At 40.1% G+C, this 22031-nt stretch overlaps 1 protein-coding gene across 1 annotated transcript in view; it reads left to right on the forward strand.

Annotated features, from left to right (window-relative positions):
* Positions 1–321: 321 nt before the first annotated feature.
* Positions 322–22031, forward strand: part of LOC122033838 — a 29942-nt gene continuing 8232 nt past the window's right edge. Inside the window, exons 1-3 of the mRNA XM_042593000.1 lie at positions 322–387; positions 1947–2075; positions 21404–21766. Coding sequence (XP_042448934.1) covers positions 322–387; positions 1947–2075; positions 21404–21766 — 558 coding nt within the window. The remainder of the gene's footprint in view (positions 388–1946; positions 2076–21403; positions 21767–22031) is intronic.

Genomic DNA, 22031 nt, shown 5'->3' on the forward strand with positions numbered 1-22031 from the left:
TAGAAAAATCTTCTTTGTTGAAGGCGTAGAAGCCTCTTACACTCTTTGGTAGCTCAGAAAGATACTAGATAATGAATACTAAAGTTATTGTTAATTTCTTAGCTCCACGGGTCTTTTAATAGCCCCTAAAAAATCTTATCCGTGGCTTGGCGGTGCCTCCAAGGAGATCCAAGGTGCCTTCAACAAGATAAGTTTTATCTATTGAAGATGAAACTTTATCTTCAGCGAACGACTATTGAATGCGCCTTCAAACTTGAAGGCGCCTTCCATGAGGCATTGAGGGTGCCTTCCATAGGCTATGGAAGGCACCTTCCACAGGCTATGGAAGGTGCCTTACACAAGGTAGATCAGTCTCCAGTTGATGTTCTTCGCATGGGTGATACTCAGGTTATCCGGAGTTGAGCTCACTCGAACCCAACTCCGACCTCCTCAAGAAAGCTTTCTCCCTGGCTTCTTATCCCTCAAACGTTGCGCACGTCCTTCTCGTCCACCAGTGTACTCTTCCACAGCTCCTCATCCCTCGGATGCACCGAGCTCCTTGGCTCCTTTCCCGTGCCATCCTTCTCGTCTGTTGTTTATTTTACTTGACTTGTACTCCTAAGTTCTTGCACACTTAGACACAAGACATCAAATATAGATAGGACATAACTTAACTCAAAACTACCTAGAGTACTTACAGTTATTGTTGTGATATAGCTGTCAGAGTTTGAAGATGATCCAGTAAAAGTAAGTAATGTAAAACTAGAACTGACATCAAGAGGTTTTATGAGAGCACTTGAGAACCCAAATAAAAAGGGGCAGAAAAAACTGATGCCTGATTTGCATTATCAGATACACTTGACAAAGAGTTTGACGTAACAAAACTAATTTTTACAGACCAACTAGCAAAACTCAATCCAACAGAAGCCCTAAAAGAAAGACTTTGAAAACTATTACTAAACTAATACCATGCGATTGTAAATACAGAGAGAGGAACTGAAGAAGTACTAACAGTACTTGACAATACAATGTAATATAAGTACTTAGAGTGACAAAGTTGCTTGAAATGTAAATGGATGGCTCTGTAGACTCATTCATCCAAGTAGTGTCATCACTTATTTTGGAAGTTGAAGAAACATCAAAACTAGTTAAGTTCAAGATAGGTGAATATGACATACTTGACCGTGTGGCATCTCCCAATGCATTAACTGCTTTGACAACTTTATCAAAATCTGAGCTTGAAGATATGATTTTTCTGTTTTCATCACTTGTAAGAAAGTGAGCCATTAGAACCAACCGCTGCTGAAGGAGACGGGTGGATCCATAAATTTTAAGGAGGGCTAATAAAATTTTATTTTACAACTATAAATATATCTAATAACAACTCTCTTATTCCAAGACTTCCATGAATCATTATTACTTTCAATCTCTAAGATTTGAACTCCAAAAGGGTATATAGTTGTTGTACTCTTTTGGATACATGAGACCTTTTGTCTTCTATCACTTTCTTCTTGACCAACAACTTTCCTACTCCTTAACTTGTTTTGTCTGCAGTACCCAGTGATCATGCTCGTCCATGAACTCGCACTCCTTGAAACTGAGGTTGCTCTCTTGAACACTGACATAACACTTTCTAAGTGTTGAAACTTGTTGTGGAATTGGAGAAGTGAATCCTTGAAATCATCAAAACCAGTAGCACCCTTATAGTTTCCAAGTACCTTGATCACCAACCCATGGAGCTACAGCCCGACATCCATCACTCTAGCGTGAGCGCATGACCTGAGAACGTCACCAAGAGTAGCCAACCAACCAACTCTGGGCTCAAGAACTAGTGAACAATGACCACCAGTTCTCATGTGCATTTCGACAAACAATTAAAGTGCTTGATGGTGGGAGCCGTTAGAAGAGAGGGAAGAGATGACAACCGCAAAAGAGGTGTCATCTCTCAGTGACATTTGGTCGAATAGGTGAAGGATGGCAGAAGAGCAGCAACAGGCAACGAACAATTGCAGGAAGCGGTTGGCAAGGAGCAAACCAATAAGGTAGTGAAGGAGGCTGGGGCAGGTTTGATGGACGTGGGCATAGAGAGCGACACTGTAGGATGAATCCTTGGACTCGGTGCACTCCTTGATGAGGGACAAGTAAAGGTCCTCCTTCACCAGGAGCTACAGGGCATCCATGAGCATGAGGACATCAGAGGAAGAACACAAAGAGTCCTCCGAGCTGAGTTCATCATCTTTACAGATTTTGAAGATGTTTTTTTTAGAGGAAGGATTGTCTGGGAGCGGAATGGATTGGATCCGGTGGGAGGTTTCTAGGGTCGATACAGTGGCAATAGCTTAGAGGATTCTTGAGCAGTTGATGAGGACTGGGAAGGGATCTTCTTGAGAGCGGTCGAGACAATGCGCTTAAAAGACTGCATAGTGATGTCGCTGGTGGCTAGATGAACTCATCCTTGGCTCCTTCTCCAGAAGATCTTGGTTAGGGCTTCAACTTAATTATAGGAGACTGAACTTCCTTTCTTTTTCATGGTTACACCTAGATCTAGAGCTCTTTCAAGATAGCCTGGAATGCCCCTAACTATTTTTTTTAGTATGAGGATGTCTTGAATCACAATTGCATTTATAACCAAAACATACTCTCAATTTAACTAAGGTACATAAATAGTTCTTAAAACCATTAACTACTAGCAACATTAGGTATTCATCATACAGTTCCAGAATTAGTTTTCAAAGAAAACATTTAACTAATACAAAAATTAATCTGGAAGATCTTCGGGTTGTACTGCCATCGTCCTAAGCTTGCTCACCTGTCAATGCCTCCGACCTCATTCGTCTCATTACCTAAAATAGTTAAAATTTGTGAGTCGAGAGACTTAGCACATTCAAACCATACTGTGGATTAATTAGTTCCTATATCCATGTGTCCAAGAGGGGAATCCTAACTTAACTAAATCTTTATTCATAGCAAAGTATTTTCCTTGTATATGCATACTAAAGTATAAATGTAATCATACTGTATGCAAGGACATACACATGAACGTGAGCATAAGTGCATAGATGTGAGCATGAACATACATTGGCATAAACATAAACATATATGAGCATAGACGTGAATGTGAGCATAAGAGCATAGGCATATGAGCATGAACATACATAACATAAACATACACCTAAACATAAGCATGAACATAGGCCTTCATGATTTAGCGTGCTCCTATGGGCGTGAGTCCCTAGATCATACCACTGTCCTATACATGAAATTAACTGATTTCTTAGATAAGCTTTCCCGGCATGCTTGGGACATATCTTACCTGCCTCCTACTCCTACCATAATTGGTAGGGATCCGAGCCTTGGAACGGATACCCCTACCCATACATACTTTAACTAATACTAAAGTATAAGCTCCCCAGGCTTGCCCAAGGTATATCTTACCCATAGTGTGAGCTACTCGAGAGGGGATCCCCCGATTGATGCTCGAAGCTCTCCGGACAAAAGGTACATGACTAATTCTAATGGTAAGCTTCCCGGACATGGGTCCCCAAAACTTAACTGGGTAAGTGGCTCGGGCGTGGGTCTCCAGGGTCACACTAATTACACTTAAACATGTACATAAGCATAACCATGATCACCACTCAAGCATGAAACATAAATATAAACATGTGCATAAATGGGATCATTACATGAGCATGGATATAACCAAAAACATGCACCTAACATAAGCTTGATCACTTTATAAGTATCGACATAAGCATGTATATAAACATAAATATGATCCCTACATATGCATGAACATAAACATGTACATAAATATAAACATGATCACTACACAACCATAACACATAAATATAAACATGTGCATAAACATAAGCAGGATTATTTCATGAGCATCAACGTAACCATCAACATGCACTTAACATGAACTTGTTCACTTCTTAAGTATGAACAGAAACATGATTATGTACCTAAACATGTGAGCACTACATAACATAACATAATTTGAAATTATCTAACTTATCCAATACATCTAGAGTGTTGAGTAAGTTGCTAACTTATAATTGAAAACAAGTAGAAGAACCTAAACATGGCGGTGAAGTAAAAACATGGTATTAACCCCTAAAAACGGTGAGGAAACTATCTTCCACATAATTCAAATCTTACAACTCATGCAACCATCTAGAACAACAAGAAAGAAATTGTTAACTTCTAAATGGGAAATAAGTAGAAGGATCTAAACATGATGGTAAAGCCAAAAGATGATTTTAAACCCCATCCTAAACTGAAACTAACATCGCCTACAAAGGTATCAAACATGGTTGAGTTCGTGATATGCTGAAACTAAATTTCCAAAATTCATATATAATACAAGTTATCCAGACATGGTTGATCCCAAATATGCCACACCTACAGTCCGAGACTACCATGCAATATAAAGTTATCAAAACATGATTGAGTTATAACCTCCTAAACCTTTAGATCCAAACCCACATGAAAGCTAAAGTTATCAACACGTGCTTAAGTTCTAACATCCTAGACCATTGATCCGAAACTAATATGAAATCTAGAGTCATCAAAACATGGTTACTTTCATAGCCTATTAAACCCTAAAATATGAAATTAGCATATAGCCTACAATGTTATCAAGATAAGAAGTAAGAGGACACATAAGCAAACTAAACCTAATCTGAGATTAACTTATGATGTCCAAGGTGATCATGGTCAAAAATAAAAAGAACTTGAACATAATTACACCTAAAATCTGAAATTAACATATGACTTAAGGTTAGCATAACATGGATAGTTTGTTTGGCATATAATCCCTAAATCTGAAACCTTCATTAATCATGAAGTAGTTAAAACATATTTATCTCCTAACATTCTAAGCCTTCATATCCAAAAACCTATATTAAATATAAAGTTATCAAGATATATTTTATCTCATACATTCTAAACCAAGAACTGAACTAGCTTAAGACATCTATTGATACCATGATAAGAAAGAAGGAGAAATATAAGTATAACTAATCTAATCCTAACTCAACACCTCTACCAAGGAATCTAACATCCATAGTTTATAGGAACCAATAAATTCATAAGATAAGAAGAACATGCCTTTAACTCCTTCTTGCTACTAAGCCTCTTCTTCTTCACTTCCCCTTATAGGTTGGTCCGACGGTGGTGGAGGCTAGGGCCGACAATGGTGAGGGCTAGGGGTTTAGCGAAAATGCAAAAAAAAAAAATATATAGGAGCAAGGCTTTTCTTTCTAAAGGAGCATGTATATATTGGTTGTACCAAGTCTAATCCAAAAAATTTTGAAAGATTCCATAACAAATTAAAATTTTATACACATAAATTTTCATATCAATTTTCTATGGAAAATAAATTCAAATATATATATATATATATATATATATATATATTAATATCTCAAATTTATTACATACTATATGATGCGGTGATAAGGAGGGTCCCACCCTGCGGAGGGTCATTACAATGAGGGAGGTCAAAGTCAAGGCGGTCAACTCCCCTATATCATCGGCCGGTCAGGCAACCCACTCGCCCGTCTGGGATAAAGAAGGTCTAATCCGACATCATCATAGCTCGGCCATGCACAAGCTTTCGACGCTCAGGAAAATAGGATAGAAGTATTTGCAAGGGGCACGCCGAGCGGTCACCCCGCTCGGCCTTACATCAATCCTCGGAGCCAGTGAAACGGAGTCACGACCAAGCAGGCTATATTCAGACACAATGATATTGTAGCCGAGCGGCTCCCCCGCATAGCGCATCAGCGGAGCACTGACAGTGGAATGTTGGCCGAGCGGCCATCCCGCTCGGCCCAAGGGCAGAATAGCATTCGGAGGGCTGAAGGTTGATCGAGCGGCTCTTCCGCTCGGCCTAGTAACAGACAAAAGGAGGATTTGTCGATATCCTTTTGGGAGCCAGTGCCACCGACAGACGGCATGGTCAGCGACATTGTCAGGCAGGAGATCGTACGATGGAAGCTTCCACTGTCACATCAGAGATATGCTTAGTTCGTTAAGGTATTGTGTCAGGGATACTTTACTAACATATCTTTTCAGATAAAGCTTTGAGAAGCGTGTATAGCTTGAGAAGTGCGCACGCGTACACCTGGAGCCCTATATAAGGAGGTCCAAGCTTCAGCGAAGGTATGAGAGATTACTGTTGCTGCTACTATTTTTTTCTTCGTTGCTCCGCTGCTTCCACATATCTTCGATGACTGACTTGAGTGTCGTAGAGCCAACGCCAAGGAATCCTTCCCTGTCCTAGCACTGACATAGTTGTGGTTGTAGGTACAAGCAAAGGCTATGTGCGGTCAGCAGGAGCACCACATCCCCAGCATCCGTCACCTCGACTTTTGGATAGGATCAAATTTGGCGTTGTTTGTGGGAATCGTAACTTGCATCCGAGCTGAGAAGATAGAGGATGCTGGATGATTTCACACAGTAACACTCACCCAGGAAGAACTCGACATGCTCGTGCAAGCCTAAGCAGTAAAGATAGTCGAGCAACAACAGCAGAAGGCGCTAGCCGATCAGCAGACACAGCAAACAACATCAGCATCAGGAGGTCGAGCTGCACATGAGGACCGACCAGAGTAACTCTCTATCTGGGGACAAAGCAGAGGGCCAACCAGCACACAAGGAGAAGCGCCGCCCGCGCCTATACCCTTTCACCGAGCTCTGTTCCAGACACCCTCGGAGATAGCCCAAGCAAACCAAGAGCAGGGATCTGTTGGTGCGGGAAGCATCCGACGATCGAACCTTAGTTTTGATAATGGCAAAGGATTCAAAGTTAAGTTAGTGTGTGATCTAACATGTTTGAATGAGTGTTTCAGGAAAGTCCTAGCTGCGGTTAGGCAGGTGAAAAACCCTAAGGGGTGGTAACCTTAGGTCCTAGGGGGCGGTAACCCTAGGTGGAGGAAAACCCTAAGGGGCGGCAACCTTAGGTCCTAGGGGGTGGTAACCCTAGGTGGAGAAAAACCCTAGGGGGCGGTAACCCTAGGTCCTAGGGGGTGGAAACCCTAGGTGAAAAGTCCAGTCGGTCTGGAGGACCGGACTGGCATAAGGTAATCTCTCCTGAGGGGAGTAGGTGAGAACGCGTTCTCCGTAGAGGGAACAGTAGGCATCGGGTCGACCTAGGATTTCCGGTTGGAAATCCGAAGTCAGACTCGGACAGTCCGAAGACTATCAACTATTTTTTACTTATGAATTATCATATTCTAACATTGTCTTGCAGGGTATGCAATTGCTCGGACTAACCTTGTTTTGCAGGAGAAGCGGCTCCTGGAAAAAGGAGGTCCGGGCGCCCGGGATGGATCCGGGCGCCCGGGACCAAACTTTATCCCTGCCGCGACTTCGCCACGTGGAGCATCCTGGTTGGTTGGCCACGTCACACTCCAGGCGCCCGGAAGGGATCCAGGCGCCCGGAATGTCATATAAAAAGAGGGTCGAGGGTGCAGCCAAACGATGTCAAATACTAAGCTTTCTTTTGTGAAGTGCTGCCAACGAGGTGACCTTGAAGTGCTACTACTCGACGTCGACAACCCGAAACTCAGACTCTTCGATCTTTTATTGTCGGTATTAGTTTACTTATTGCATTAATTGTAATTCAAATTGTAATCTTTCCGATATATAGTTGTTGCCCACCGAAAGCGGTCAAGGACCACGGGCCTTCGAGTAGGAGTCGCCATAGGCTCCGAACGAAGTAAAACACCTGCGTCTCTGTGTGTTTGATTTTACTTTCCGCTGCGTTTCTATTCTGTATTTTAAATCGTTAAAATAGCCACGAGCGCTATTCACCCCCCCTCTAGCGCTTTCGATCCATCAGGATCCTCTTCAGACGAAGCGCCCATGCAGGATGCACGGAAGGGCAAGGCGCCCCGAGGTGACACATCTCCAGAATGGATCAATCGTCAGTTCTCTAAAGCAATATTGCAAGATCCCTTGCCAAGGCACTATGCTCCGTTGGTGATCGATGAATACAACTGGCCGGCCGACCTCGACGATCATCTGGGTAAATTCGACAATGCTGTTATGCTTCATCAATACACAGATGGAGTAAAGTGCTGAGTCTTCATCACCACGCTCTCCGGATCGACGCAACGCTGGTTCAAAAGGCTACCGGACGGATCAATACGAAGCTTCAAAGACTTCCGAATGACCTTCTTACACCATTTTGTGAGCAACAGATGCTACCAAAAGACGAGCGTCAGTTTATTTTCCTTGAGGCAGGGACCGAGAGAAGCTCTTCGAGCTTATATTCAGCACTTCAATCAGGTAGCCATATATATCCCTTTGGTCTCATCCGAGACCATGATGAATGTATTTGCTCAGGGGCTCGTCGAGGGAGAATTCTTCCGATCGCTCATAAGGAAGCCGCCCAAGGATTATGATCATTGGTGTAGCATCATTTATTTTAGGCATATAGATATATTGGTATCGTTCAAGGTCCTTGGACTTTCACAAAAGGCATATATTGAAAAGATGCTCATACGGTATGACATGCAGAACTATGAAACTGGTGACACATTTATATCTAGGGGTAACATTTAGTTTACAGTAATATCCACATATTGAACTTGAAATAAAAAGGGATGCAGAAATTCCTTTATGCGTCAGATATAGGGAGTCTTATACTCAGGTATGTATACTACCTAATATAGTGTGTATAGTAGGGATGTTAGGCAAGTTTTTAAGTAACCCAGGACTAGTGCACTGAAAAGGAGTGATGAGTGTAATATGGTATATTTGTAGAGAACTAAAGAATTTATACTTACGTATCAGAGATTTAGTCACTTGGAGATGATTGGATATTCAGAATCTGATTGTATTGGATGCCTAGATAGTAGAAGATTCAATTTAGACTATATTTATATGCTTATTGGAGGGGTTATCTCATGAAAAAACATTAAGAAAATGCAAAACATTAGACTATATTTATAGTCACTTCCACTATGGAAGTAGAATTAATAGTCTACTACGAAGCATCCAATTACTGGATTTGATTGCAAAACATTATCACAATGTTACAGAGCATTAATGGAATTGATAGACCATTAAAGATCAACTATGATAATTAAGTCGCAGAACTTTATACTAAGAATAATTGTAGCTCATCAAAGTCAAAGTACATCAGCATCAAGTTTCTGGCGGTTAAAGAAAGAGTTCAGAGTAACCAGGTAAGAATATAATATATAAACATAAATTTCATGTCAGATCCGCTCACTAAGGGGTTAACTCCCAAGGTGTTTTATGAGCATGTAATGTATATGAGGGTTCTTCTTTTAGAGGAAGTACCTATTTAGTGGGAGTTTGTATTTGGTCTTTTTTATGCTCTATATTAATAAAACACATGTATTTTATTTTGTTTTATTATACGGACTTAAGTTTGAAACATACATATGTATTTAATTTTATCACTCTGAAATAAAGTTATCATGATTTACTCTTATAGTTTTTTGTATTTGGGAATTGCAAACATGATATGGACTCATTTAAGTCATAAAGCGAGACTCAGTCTTGAGTCATATAGGTTAAATCATGATTTACTACTACGGTTTAGTATAATGTGTTTGCAAATATGATTATGCCCCCCCCCCCCCCCCCCCCCTTTTGAGTTATCAGGAGGACCAATTGAGAATTGACATGTGAAGATCACATTTCATACAATTCTCATATTACACATCTACATCTGATTTATGTCATTGACATTAGTATTATGATTATTATTGGGACTTGTTATAGTTATAATAACTATGACCTCTTTAGTCATATATCAATAGATTTAATGCATCAAATTGTTCTAAAGGGGTATTTTTACCCATAAAGTTTGACATTGTTGAGCTCAACTAAGGTTATATTTGTGTGTTACATATAGAATCACATGTAGCCCAAATGAGAGATTGTTAGATTTAATCTCATTATTCGATGGACTTACATGTTGTTTTCTAACGCATGGATTTTATGTTTAAAGGCAAACCCATTAAGTGATCTAATTAATTTTAATTGTGAGTTTATATGTGTAGAACCCGTTAATCCACATTTTTTTATTAATGATGGACTAATAACAAAATTGGGTCTATTACTATATATAGGGCGTGGTCTTCTTAAGATTAGATACCTTGAGATCTTCTTGCTTCCCATTGGTGAGGAGAGTACGACTTCATCACCCTAGCTCCTACCAAAGATCTGCCTCTTGTTTCTTATTCCCAAGATTGGGATTTTATGGATAATGCTGAGACGATGACAATTTTGCTACATTTAGGTTGTTAGAGTGTATACTAAAAACCTAGCTTTTTGTAAACATTTATTTTAGAAATAAGAATCACATTGGTCAAATGTCTACATTTATATGTTTAATGTAGTTGTACATTTAGTTTATATTGAAGATAACATGGTATGTGGTGTCACACACAGAAGATCATGTCATCAGTTCCTTATAAATTATAAACAATAGCTCACGACCAAAAATGGAAAGGGACAAACCATTGGTACGATCGTAGTGTAATTTAGCATTAGTCTATCTTGACTATAAAATTACACTAGTACACTATGAGTATATTGAGTAGGAACATTTGAGGTAGTTTCTTTTTATACAGACTACATAAAAGAGCAAACTCTGTTATTATGGAAGTGCATGCTCTTAATCCTAATATAAAAACAAGCGCGTATATTTAGTATATATCTCTTTAATTTATCAATGGGTGAGATTTAGTTTGATAAATCAAGAGTCCCGATAAGTTGAGAGATAATATCGTTTATATGGTGTGTTGTTGTTTATAGAAGGAAACTGTGTCCTAGTGATTTAAGCTGACGATGTCCCCAAGAGGAGCTCATAAGGGTTGTCATGTAAACCCTGCAGGTGGACTTAGTCCGACATGATAATAAAGCTGAGTGGTACTACTCTTGGATCTAGATATTAATTAAATGAGTTGTCAGTAGCTCATTTAGTTAATGGACATTCGATATCTTAAACATAGGGAGATTAATGTACTCATGATAAGAAGGAGCTCATAATGTAATATGAAATTGGTGCAGTAGTTCAATACTAACTCTTTAGTGGTATGAGTTATTATTGATGAACTCGAGTTGTGTGTTCGGGGCGAACACGGGAAGTTCAAGTTCAACAGGAGACCAAAATCAATTCCTCCTCTCGGTCCCTATCGTAACCTCTCATTTATAAAGTATTATACCCACCTATACCCACCTTCTTAACTACCTTTAGGTGGCCGGCCAAGCCAGGCTTGGAGCTCAAGCTTGGGTCGGCCAAGCTAAAGGATTAAGCCAAGTGGGTGACCGGCCAAAGCTTGGAGCCCAAGCTTAGGTGGCCGGCCAAAATAAAATTAAAGGGTTTTTATTTTTAAAATATTTCTTTATGTGGAAGCTATGATTTTAAAAGAGAGTTTAAAATTTAAATATTTCCTTTTATAGTTTTCTACAAAAGATTAAAAGAAAGATATAATATCTTTCCTTATTTGTAGTTGAAAGGAAGATTTTAATTTTGGAAAAAATTTTCCTTTTTTTAACCATCCACATGTTTTAAAAGAGAGATTTTAATTTATAAAAGTTTCCTTTTATAACCAACCATGAAGGGAATTTGAAAGATAAATTTTTATTTAAAATTTCCGGAAACAAATTAAGAAGTTTTAACTTTGTGTGTAAAACTTTCCTTGTTTGTAGCTTGATGGTGTGGCCGGTCATAGACATAGATAAAAAGAAAATTTTAATTAAAATTTTCTTTTTAGTTGGTGGCAAGGAAAATAAGGAAGTTTTAATTATATTTAAATTTCCTTATTTGCCATGACCAAGGATATAAAAGAGAGGGTAGGGGTGCCTTCATGAGACACAACATCTTCTATTCCTCTCTCTTTTCTTCCTTGGTGTGGCCGGCCATTGTTCATCTCTTCTCTTCCTTCTTTCTTCTTCTAGTGGCCGAACTTCATCTTCTCTTGGAGTTCTTGTGGTGGCCGGATCTTGCTTGGAGAAGAAGGAGAGAAAGGAGGCTTTATTTCTAGCATCCCTTAGAGCTTGGATTTGGTGGTGGCCGAAACTTACAAGGAGAAGAAGAAGGCTTGGGTGGATTCTCATCTCGGTAGATTGTCGCTCATACGACGTCCGAGATAAGAAGAGGAATACGACAGAAGATCGTGAGGTCTATAAATAACAAAAGGTATAATTAGTTATTAGTTTCCGCATCATAACTAGTTCATCTTTTGTATAGATCTAGGAAAACCAAACACAAGAGGCTATCGGTTTTATTTTATCGATTCGTTATTGGTTTTATTTTAATGTTTCAATCTTGTGCTTCTATTGTAGAGTCTCTATAGTTAAACCTAGTTTACGGTTAGAAGTTTAAATATTCGATTTCTTTGAAAGGTTTTGTCTAGGCAGTGGTGGATGATCTCATACCCAAGAAGGTTATGTGCCTCGCCACGTTTGTCCTGGGAGTCTATCCTTGAAATAGATATTTGATCAACTTCTGTAATATGGTTTAACTTAAGTAGAACACATCAGTTAAATTTAGATTAATAATGTTAAGTTCCGTTTGTAATCCAAATTTAACTTCTGAAGGACTACTTAGATCAATAATGTTAAGCATCGTTTGCGATCTAAATTTGGACTTCAGTAGAACACATGGTAGCTAGGAAAGTTCTGTGCTTATACAAAATTTTTGTACAAGGGAACAGAACAGTATCTAGGTGTAGCAACCAACATAGGTCACATTTAACTTTTGTCCATTGTCATTATTGTTTATTTTATATGTGTTGTAAATTTTTTTTCATTTAAAAATATTCAACATCCCTACTAAGTTATTCATGTTCTCTTTAAAGAACTTCTCATAAAGTTAATAACTAGCTTGAATTAAATAATTGGTAAACTTGTGTCATTCGTGACAATTTAAACATACAAATGCAGATGTACTCAATGAGTTATCAAGCTAATTTTCAGGGAATTGCTCCTTCAACAATTCTTTTTTTTATATACACTTAAGCCTCCATATATTCCAAATCTAAGAAATTCATCACCATCATTTTTCCTTTCCCTTTCAGTTAGATAGCTTTTTAGCCACTACCTTAAATTTCATAGACACTTACCTTTTCCATCTTCATCCTTAATTTTTCTTCTTCTCGCTCTCTAACTTACTTCCCTGTCCCATAGTGTTCCCTCTTTCCTCTTCTTTTCTCTTTTTCTTCATCTTTGAATTCTATCCTATCTTCTTTCCTTTCACACAATGTTCTTCCCTTTCTCCTATCTCTTTGATTTTGCTCCTCATTAGATTTATAACGGCATTGCATTGTACTTTAATTTTTAGTTAAGGGGAAAAAAAAGATCAATATTCCTTCCCAAGAGTTTGTTTGTTAACATATAAGCTTTTGAGAATTTTTAATCAATCATAATTGAAATTGTTCGAATATAAATTTCAACCTTTTACTTGCACTTCAACTTGTAGAGTTTAATTCTTTGAGCATGTTCATAGATGCTGGTTGCCAATGAAAAATTTAAAAAGTTATCCAAAAACTAGATGGCATATCTCTTCATAAATTTACAACTACTAATTACTATACTTCCAATCAAAATTAGATTGAAAAAAGTAGAACAAAAATGAGCAATGTAAAATACCGGAAAAATGGCGAATAATGATAAGGAAATTTTCTAGAAGTTTTAGAAATTTTTCGGGAATTTTTCGAAGCTCGTATGGACGAGTTTACGGGGATAAAAATGGAGCCCCAAGAATGTAAAATACCGGAAATAGGCGAATATGAATAAGGGAATTTTTTAAAATTTTTGGACATTCTTCGGGAATTTTTCGGAGTTCGTACGGACGAGTTAACGGGGATAAAAACGGGGTCCGAAAAAGCCTGTTTAGGCTACCCCATTTAAATGAGGAAAAGTTGAATTTCTGAATTCCTTTTCTTTATTTATTTTGCTTTTTCTTTTATTTTTCCGCCGTTCCCTCTTTCTCGCCAAACCCGAGCGGTCGAGTCCTCTTCTCCCCGACGTCGCCCGCGCGCCTTCTCCCCGTGCCCTAACCGGCCGCACGAGCGGTTCCCTCCTCCTTTCCCTCGTGCTTAATCCGTGACCAAGGGGTGAAGTCGACGCCCTCTTCGATCTCCTCACCGACTCTCCTTGCCCTAATCGTCGACGCCCCTCCTCACTGCCGCCGTGACGCCAGTGCCACTACACAGAGCCGGCGCCACCGCCGGCCACCCGGTGCCCTAGCCCTAGGATCATCGCGTTGGGAAGGGAGGACAACCCTCTCTCGGCCTTGTACCAGGCAACCACCCGACGCCTTCTGCTCTTCTCTGTGCCAAGGTCTTTACCTCTGCCTGTCGCCCTTTGCCCTAGATTCCTTCACACAATAACCATAGTGCTCTGCTCACTTTGGTGCCCTAATTGTGATCTGGAAGGTAAGGTTTGGTTTCAGAAATTAGGTTGTTGTTTAAATTTGGAATGCTTGGTTTTGTGATCTTCTCATCTTGATCCGATCCAGGGAGGGAGGTTTTGTGATTGTGAAGATGCTCTTGGGTTCCAGTAGTGCCGATTCTTGATTGTGGATCGAAGGATAAGGACTGTGAGGTGAAATTTAGTGCTGTAGATCAACAAGTGCGGCTGTGAGATTCTGTTCTGTTCTCTTCTGTGGTGTTCTTGATTTCAGCTCACTTTGTTCAAGCAGCACTCCTTCCAGCCAGTTCCTCTTTGGCTGCTGATTAAGAGCAGATATCTGTGATTTGAGGTAAGGTGTATAATTTGTTCCGATCTTAGGAGCCTACTTGGGAGAAATCAAGTTTATTTAGGTTTAGACCTAAAGCAAGTTGATTATGTGATGTCGATTAGGGTTTTGTCCTAATTTAGAGTTAGAGATTTCATTTAGCTATTTATAAGAATTGTAGCTAAATAAACTAAATATTATGACACAGGACTTTGACGCGAGACGGTATCTCGACGAGTATCTTGATTACCGGATTGGACCACTTTATTGGAGGCGGGTACTTTGACTTATGTCTTTTGATATGCATGATAAAGTGTCTAACATATAGCAAGAATTGTGTTTCCATTTGATTCGGTTGGTCACTACATGATCTATTACATGTTGTTTGTATATTTATTATGCACTGCATGTTATTATTTATCTGACCATACATGCTTTCGGTAGTGACCCAACCATGTGATATATCATGTTCAGGACCTAGGGTTTATATGATACCCTATCTGTTTGTGTACCTTCCATCCAATACATTGACTTGTGGTACACCTTTTATTTATGTATGGATCTTGCTATGCTATTCATGAGATTGCCATGCTTAGTATCATTCATCATGTTTGCATGCTGTGCGATTGTCGGCTCCACTATGGTTGAGCCCATCGCCAGTTACATGTACTGCACACACCACCACCACCCATGGATTAGTGGTATATCAGGCAGGTGTGTGGCGGTTCTGCTGTTTGGCTCCGTTGGTCTGAGGACTGGTAGTGGCCGTGGTCGATTCCTCTGTTTGGCTCACTGGCATTTAGTGTAGCGTGGTGGCCGTGAGATGGTGGACTCTGTTTGGCTCCGTTGGTCGGAGACTCAGCGTGGTAGCCGGCAGAGATTTCCTCCTCGATTGTGTCGGAGATGAGAGCATTGAGCTCCCCCATTTATGATTTGGGGCCAGAGGACAGGAGTACTCCGACAGCATTACGTCCACTCAGTCACTGTCAGGAGCAGTGATGTTCGAGTGCACGGTCACCATATGCATTTATTGCATTTTATTGTTGTGATTGCTGCACTGATATGCTGCATTTGTATGGATGCATTTGATTGGCATGCATACAGGATTATGATTTCTTCGGTCTGACGACCTGTTACCTTTGTACCTTGATTCCGGTTAGTACAGTTATCTCCTGATTTCATTTCAGTTGCATTTATTCCTTCTCGTATTCAGGAGACTGTACGCATGATTAGTGTTGTCTGTTATTTGTTTTATTATGCATATCAGTTGTACCTGCTGAGTGTTGGACTCACCCCGCCTCCATTGTTGATATTTTCAGGTTGAGGCTGTCCGGAGCAGTTCCAGTCGCTGGCCCCCCATCTGCACGTAGAGCCAGTTCTCTACTAGTTCGTTATTTGTTTTTATTTGGCCTTTTTCTATATCAGACTTTGTTTTAGTATTGTCTTTGGATTTTTCCTATGGATATTGTATGGAGTGATATCTTTTGATGGATTTTTGATATGATATTGGATTTCATTCTACTACGTGCCTGCCTGGACGGTAGAAGAGGTGAGTTCGTTGGATTTGAGCTTTACGAGTGTAGTGGAGTAGGGTGGATTTCGAGTCAGAGTCTTATTGTTATTTATTACTATTATTAACTGCGTGGTTGTAACAGCCAGAGGCTGAATATCTTTATAAACTGCGTGGTATTTGTTTTAATTTGTGTTATTATTCCAGCCGCATGTGGCTGAGGTGTATAGTGCTTGTAGAAAAGTTTCAGATTGTCCGCCGTACAGGGGAGATGCTGCCAAAATTTCTTCGGACAAAGACTCCTCCGGGGCGTGACAATTTAGTGGTATCAGAGCACAGGTATACGATCTTTTGTTTTCGTATTTTTGATGTTTGGGATAACCTGATACCAATTTATTTACTTGGTATCAGAGCTCCAAGTTTGGCGATACTGGTTGGATTTTTGTATTTTGGATTTTCGAGATTTATCTGATACCAATTTATTGGTATCAGAGCGGGTTATAATACCTGCTTTTGGTGTTCTGGAGATTTATCGGATACCTGTTGTTGGTATTCTGGATATTTGGTTAGCCAGGTTTGCGAGTCAAACTGGGCATTTTCGGATTTTTGATATGGTTATATTTCGGATTTCCGTTTCGGATTTATTTGGATTTTCGGCGATTTTTCTCGTTCAGAATTTTGAGGTCAAATTGGGGACTGGACAGCGACGGAACATCTCCAGACGGCATATAGGTATGATGTTTATTTTATGATAGTTAGGACATCTATTAGCACTTTATCTTTATTACCTGTCTGGATGTTGTAGCCATATTACATGTGATGGGTTAGCCACTGATCTTGCTCAACCCTAATAGAGATCAAGGATTATAGTCTCTGGTGATTTTATATATCTTACCACTAGTAGTTTTAGCTTTTGCTACTACTAGTTGGTTAGGAAATGGAGGCACATACCAGCCTCTGCTATTGTTAGCTGGCTAATGGATGATACCTACATATTCCTGTTGACTTAGCCAGTAGAGTTTTTATACTCATATATTTTGGATATTAAGGTACCCGATACGATGAAAATTGGTCATTGAGGAGTTAGCAAGTTTGATCATTGTTGAGAATGTTTGAAGTTAAGGGATATTGTGAGATCAGATATTGTGATATGTTGATTTCTAATGGTTTGTGAGAGTAAATGTTATGTGGTTGTCTGATTATCTATTACTGGATATTTGTTTTGATGGTGACATAGTGAGTGTCAATTATTTTTTTGATGATCTATTATTTGGGTTGTTGTTGATGGCGACATAGTGAGTGTCATGTATGATATTCACAGGTTTGATGATTATAGTTGGTGATCATATTATAATCGGGTGCTAGAGAGAGTTTACGGTTAAATGTGCCGATGAGATTTTAATAAATCTGGTTAGTTGTGGTTAGTTAACAGGATGATAAAGTTGATATTTGCTTCCTTTGATAGTAGACTATGTGGATAAATAATGATTTGATGTTTTGAATGCTAACTTGCCCTCATGGGGAGTAGAGACTGATTCATCTGATATTATGTGGGCTGATATTTTTGAGGATAAAAATGAGAGTGTCTTGATGTTCTTGAATTCTGACTTTTTCTTTTGGGTTGTACACATGTATACATATGATATTATGTGGGTTGACATTCTCTAGTTTGAGTTGATGTAATTAGTGTTAAATTGACCCATGAACTGATTTAGTTATTTGACAATTTATTTGGGGTCAAGTTGTTATTTGCTCTGGTGTCTATAAGGGTGGATTCCTTCGGATAGTTTTGTATGGATTATGGATAAATGAATTGATAGGATTTTTGTTGTGCTGCCTTTGGTTGTCATAGTTGAAAATTTTTCTGGGTCGGCTGAGTGGATACATGTATGGAACATGATATTTGGTTGATTATGATTGGATTGGTTGTGAATTCTGGCAAAAAAAATTTGATCATATAACTCCATATGAAAGATTAGTAATGATTTCAGATATTGAGGATATAAATTTGATTGAAGTGTTAAATGTAAGCAATTTTTTTTGTCAATGTCAAGGTTGGATGAAAATGGTTGAGTATTGTGTTGGATTTGGATAACATAGAAGGTAAAATATGGAATGTCAGGTAGATTGGATTAAATATGCTGGGTAGGTATATCTATGTGGTGTATACTTACTCAGTTATGATTATTGTGGGTGTCTAGTAGATTATACCTTAGTGGTTAGACATACATGTCTGATTGTTTATGGGAGGTATTTCGTTGATTAAATCTATGTTGTGAAATGGGCACATGTGTTTGTGTGTTTTATTTGGAGGTATCTTATCGATTTAATATGAGTTCTGATATGTGCAGATGTGTACGGTGTAATATTCGAGGTATTTTATTGATTATATTTGATTTGTGGATGCACTTGTGTTTATTAGGTTTTCTTGGAATTATTACGTTGATTATACTCAATTGGTATGTGTTGTGAGTATTATTAGAGGTGTATTGACGATTATACTTAGGTTGATATATGCACACGGTTTCGGTATGCATTGTTGGAGGTATTACGATGATTTATACCTATGTTGTGAGTATCCTTGGTGTGTATTAATTCGAGGATTATGTCGATCATACATATGTTGTGTGTGCATGTGTACCAGGTGTATGGTGGGTAGCATCATGATGATTCTACCTATGTTGAATGTAGAATGCTGAGTGTCTACATTATGTTATTGGTTGTTATAACCCTGTCAACTAATTCTCCTATTAGTGGGTGACCAACCCACTAGGATGATGATAGAGTTGACTATGGATTTGATTTGTTTACTAGGTTGTATATACCTTTGGCTGCCCACAGTGATATGTGGTTTAGTGATCTCGTGCAGCCTCTAGTTGGATAGTTAGGTGCCTTGGACACTTATGGATCGTTGTGGTGGAGCGGAGTTCCCACATATACATATTTCGGATTGCTTGTAGCGGAGCATTGCTCCCATATCTATTGTAGATACATGTTATAGATTATTTGTAGTGGAGTGTTACTCCTACATATTGAGGATTTCATGTGGTAGAGCGTTGCTCCCACATATGTGGTATTTTCTGTGATGGAGCGTTGCTCTCACACTGGAGGATCTATGCTTAGATGATTTATATCGTTGGTGATCATATTTCAGACTTATTGTCGAGGATCTTATGGATTGGGAATGTCTGTGATACGGACATTATGTGTATTGGTTTTACCATTAGGGCTTGCGGAGCCTTAGATGTTTTCATGGACTAGATGACTTGGGTATCCCTAGGATATTGGATCAGAATTCGTTATCGTTGTTGACGACGTTGTGTTTTATTCCTGATCTGAGGGGTATCACGCATATCATCTTTACATAGTTCTAGAGATGTTTCGATGGAAACGTCTAGATGTGAAGATCAGTAGCGCGTTTTTTTGATTGTCTTCTGTGAGATGTTTGAGACACACGGTCACCAGTAGGAGTATACCGTGGTTTCACAGGAGATTGAGGTCGTTACCGTTGGAAGTAGACGAAGTCTATAGAAGAGGCTCGCAACTTCCTTTGTTTGGCTCGATATTTCCGGAGATACGTTGAGGGTTTCTCTCGAATAGTTATGTCACTTACACGCCTGACCTGGAAAGGCGTGAAGTTCACTTGGACTGAAGATGACAAGACCAGCTTCTAGGAGCTGAAGCGGAGACTAGTGTCGGTTCCAATTTTTGAATTTTTACCTTCTGGAGAGGACAGATATGTCCTCTGCACCGACGCATCTATTCAGGGTTTGAGTGCTGTTCTGATGCAGCACGATATGGTAGTTTCCTATGCTTCTCGTCGGTTGAAGGAGCATGAGAAGAACTACCCTGTGCATGATCTAGAGTAAGTCGCCATTATTTTTGCCATGAAGATTTGGCGACATTATTTATATGGCGTTACATTTGAGATTCTCACTGACCATAAGAGTCTCAAATATCTGTTTACTTAAAAGGAACTTAATCTCCGATAGAGGAGATGGATGGAGTTCCTGAAGGATTATGATTGTACCATTAGCTATCACCTGGGAAGAGCTAATGTGGTTGCCGATGCACTTAGCAGGAAGTCCAGAGGAACTTTAGCTTGCCACCGAGTTGTGGTCACAGATTTGATTTAAGGTTTCTCCGGTTTGGGCCTTGAGGGGTAAGGACAGACAGAGCAGGGTACTCTGGTTACCATGGTTGCTCAGTCGTTGCTCAGGATGAGGATACGAGAGCCCTAGGCTGCTGATCAGTATTTGCAGTCTATTTGCAGCTAGATAGCTTCCGGGCAGCAGACCGAGTTCACACGAGACGAGGAAGGTGTTATACACTTCCGAGGCAGATTTTGCGTACTTCAGTCTCATCCGGTCTTATAGGAGTTACTTCCGGAGGCTCGTCGCTCATGATTTGCTGTCCACCCAGGCGGTACCCGTATGTACCAAGATTTGAGGTGTTTCTATTGGTGGAACGACATGAAGGACGACATGAAGAAAGACATTGCATAATTTGTAGCGAGATGTCTTGTCTGTCAGCAAGTGAAGGCCGAGCATCAGAGATCTGCCGACTTACTTCAGCAGATTTCTATTCCTGAGTGGAAATGAGAACGCATTACTATGGACTTTGTGGTGAGTTTGCCGAGGACACGACGAGGCCATAACACGATTTGGGTAATCGTTGATCAATTAACCAAATTCGCGCATTTCTTAGCGATCCGAAAGACTGATTTCCTGGATCGATTGGCAGATCTGTATTGCCGGGAGATCATTAGATTACATGGTGTCCCTTTGACTATTATTTCGGATAGAGACCCCGGTTCACGTCTTGTTTTTGACAGAGACTGTAGCAGACCTTGGGCACGCAGCTCTGTTTCAGTACAACTTTCTATCCGCAGACAGATGGACCGTTAGAGCGGACCTTTCAGACTCTAGAGGACTTGCTGAGGTCTTGTGTATTGGATTTTCAGAGGCAGTTGGGAGGACCATTTGACATTTGTAAAGTTCGCCTACAACAATGGTTTGCATTCGGCTATCCAAATGCCACCGTTGAAGTGTTGTATAGTAGGCCTTGTCGGACACCCACCCTTTGGGATGAGGTTGGAGAGGCCTAGTTGTTGGGACCTCATAGAGTTCAGCAGGATGCAGAGTTGGTCCGTACTATCAGACGGAGGAATGTCAGAGGCGCAGGATCGCCAGAAGAGTTACGCTGATCGGAGACGCAGACTACTAGAGTTCTCTGTTGGCGACCATGTATTTCTGCGAGTTTCACCTACGAAAGGGGTGAAGAGATTTGGCCTCAGAGGTAAGTTAGCTCCGCGGTATATTGGCCCTTTCGAGATCTTGGAGAGGATCGGAGCGGTAGCTTACCGGTTAGCACTACCACCATCCCTGGCAGGCGTACACGATGTATTCCACGTATCTATGCTGAGGAGATACGTGCCCGACCCGACACATGTGCTGGCAGATATTCCAGTTCCAGTTCAGCCTGACATTTCATATGAGGAGGTTCCGGTGCGGATTCTGGACCGGAAAGAGCTGTTAGGACCAAAAGTAGCTAGAGGGGGGGTGAATAGCTCGTCGCGTGCTCGTCGCTTGGCGTTGCTTGTTTCTTCAAGGATATGCAGCGGAAAATACAGAAACAAATACAACCACGCTAACACTAGGATTTTACTTGGTATCCACCTCCAAAGGAGGTGACTAATCCAAGGATCCACACCACGCACGCACCCTCCACTATGAAACACTCCTTTTCGGTAACTACCGAGGGCGGAGAAGCCCTACAAGACTCTCAGTACAAGAAGAAGAAGGGGTAGTA

This window comes from Zingiber officinale, chromosome 11B (assembly GCF_018446385.1).
Source record: "Zingiber officinale cultivar Zhangliang chromosome 11B, Zo_v1.1, whole genome shotgun sequence".
NCBI lineage: Eukaryota > Viridiplantae > Streptophyta > Magnoliopsida > Zingiberales > Zingiberaceae > Zingiber > Zingiber officinale.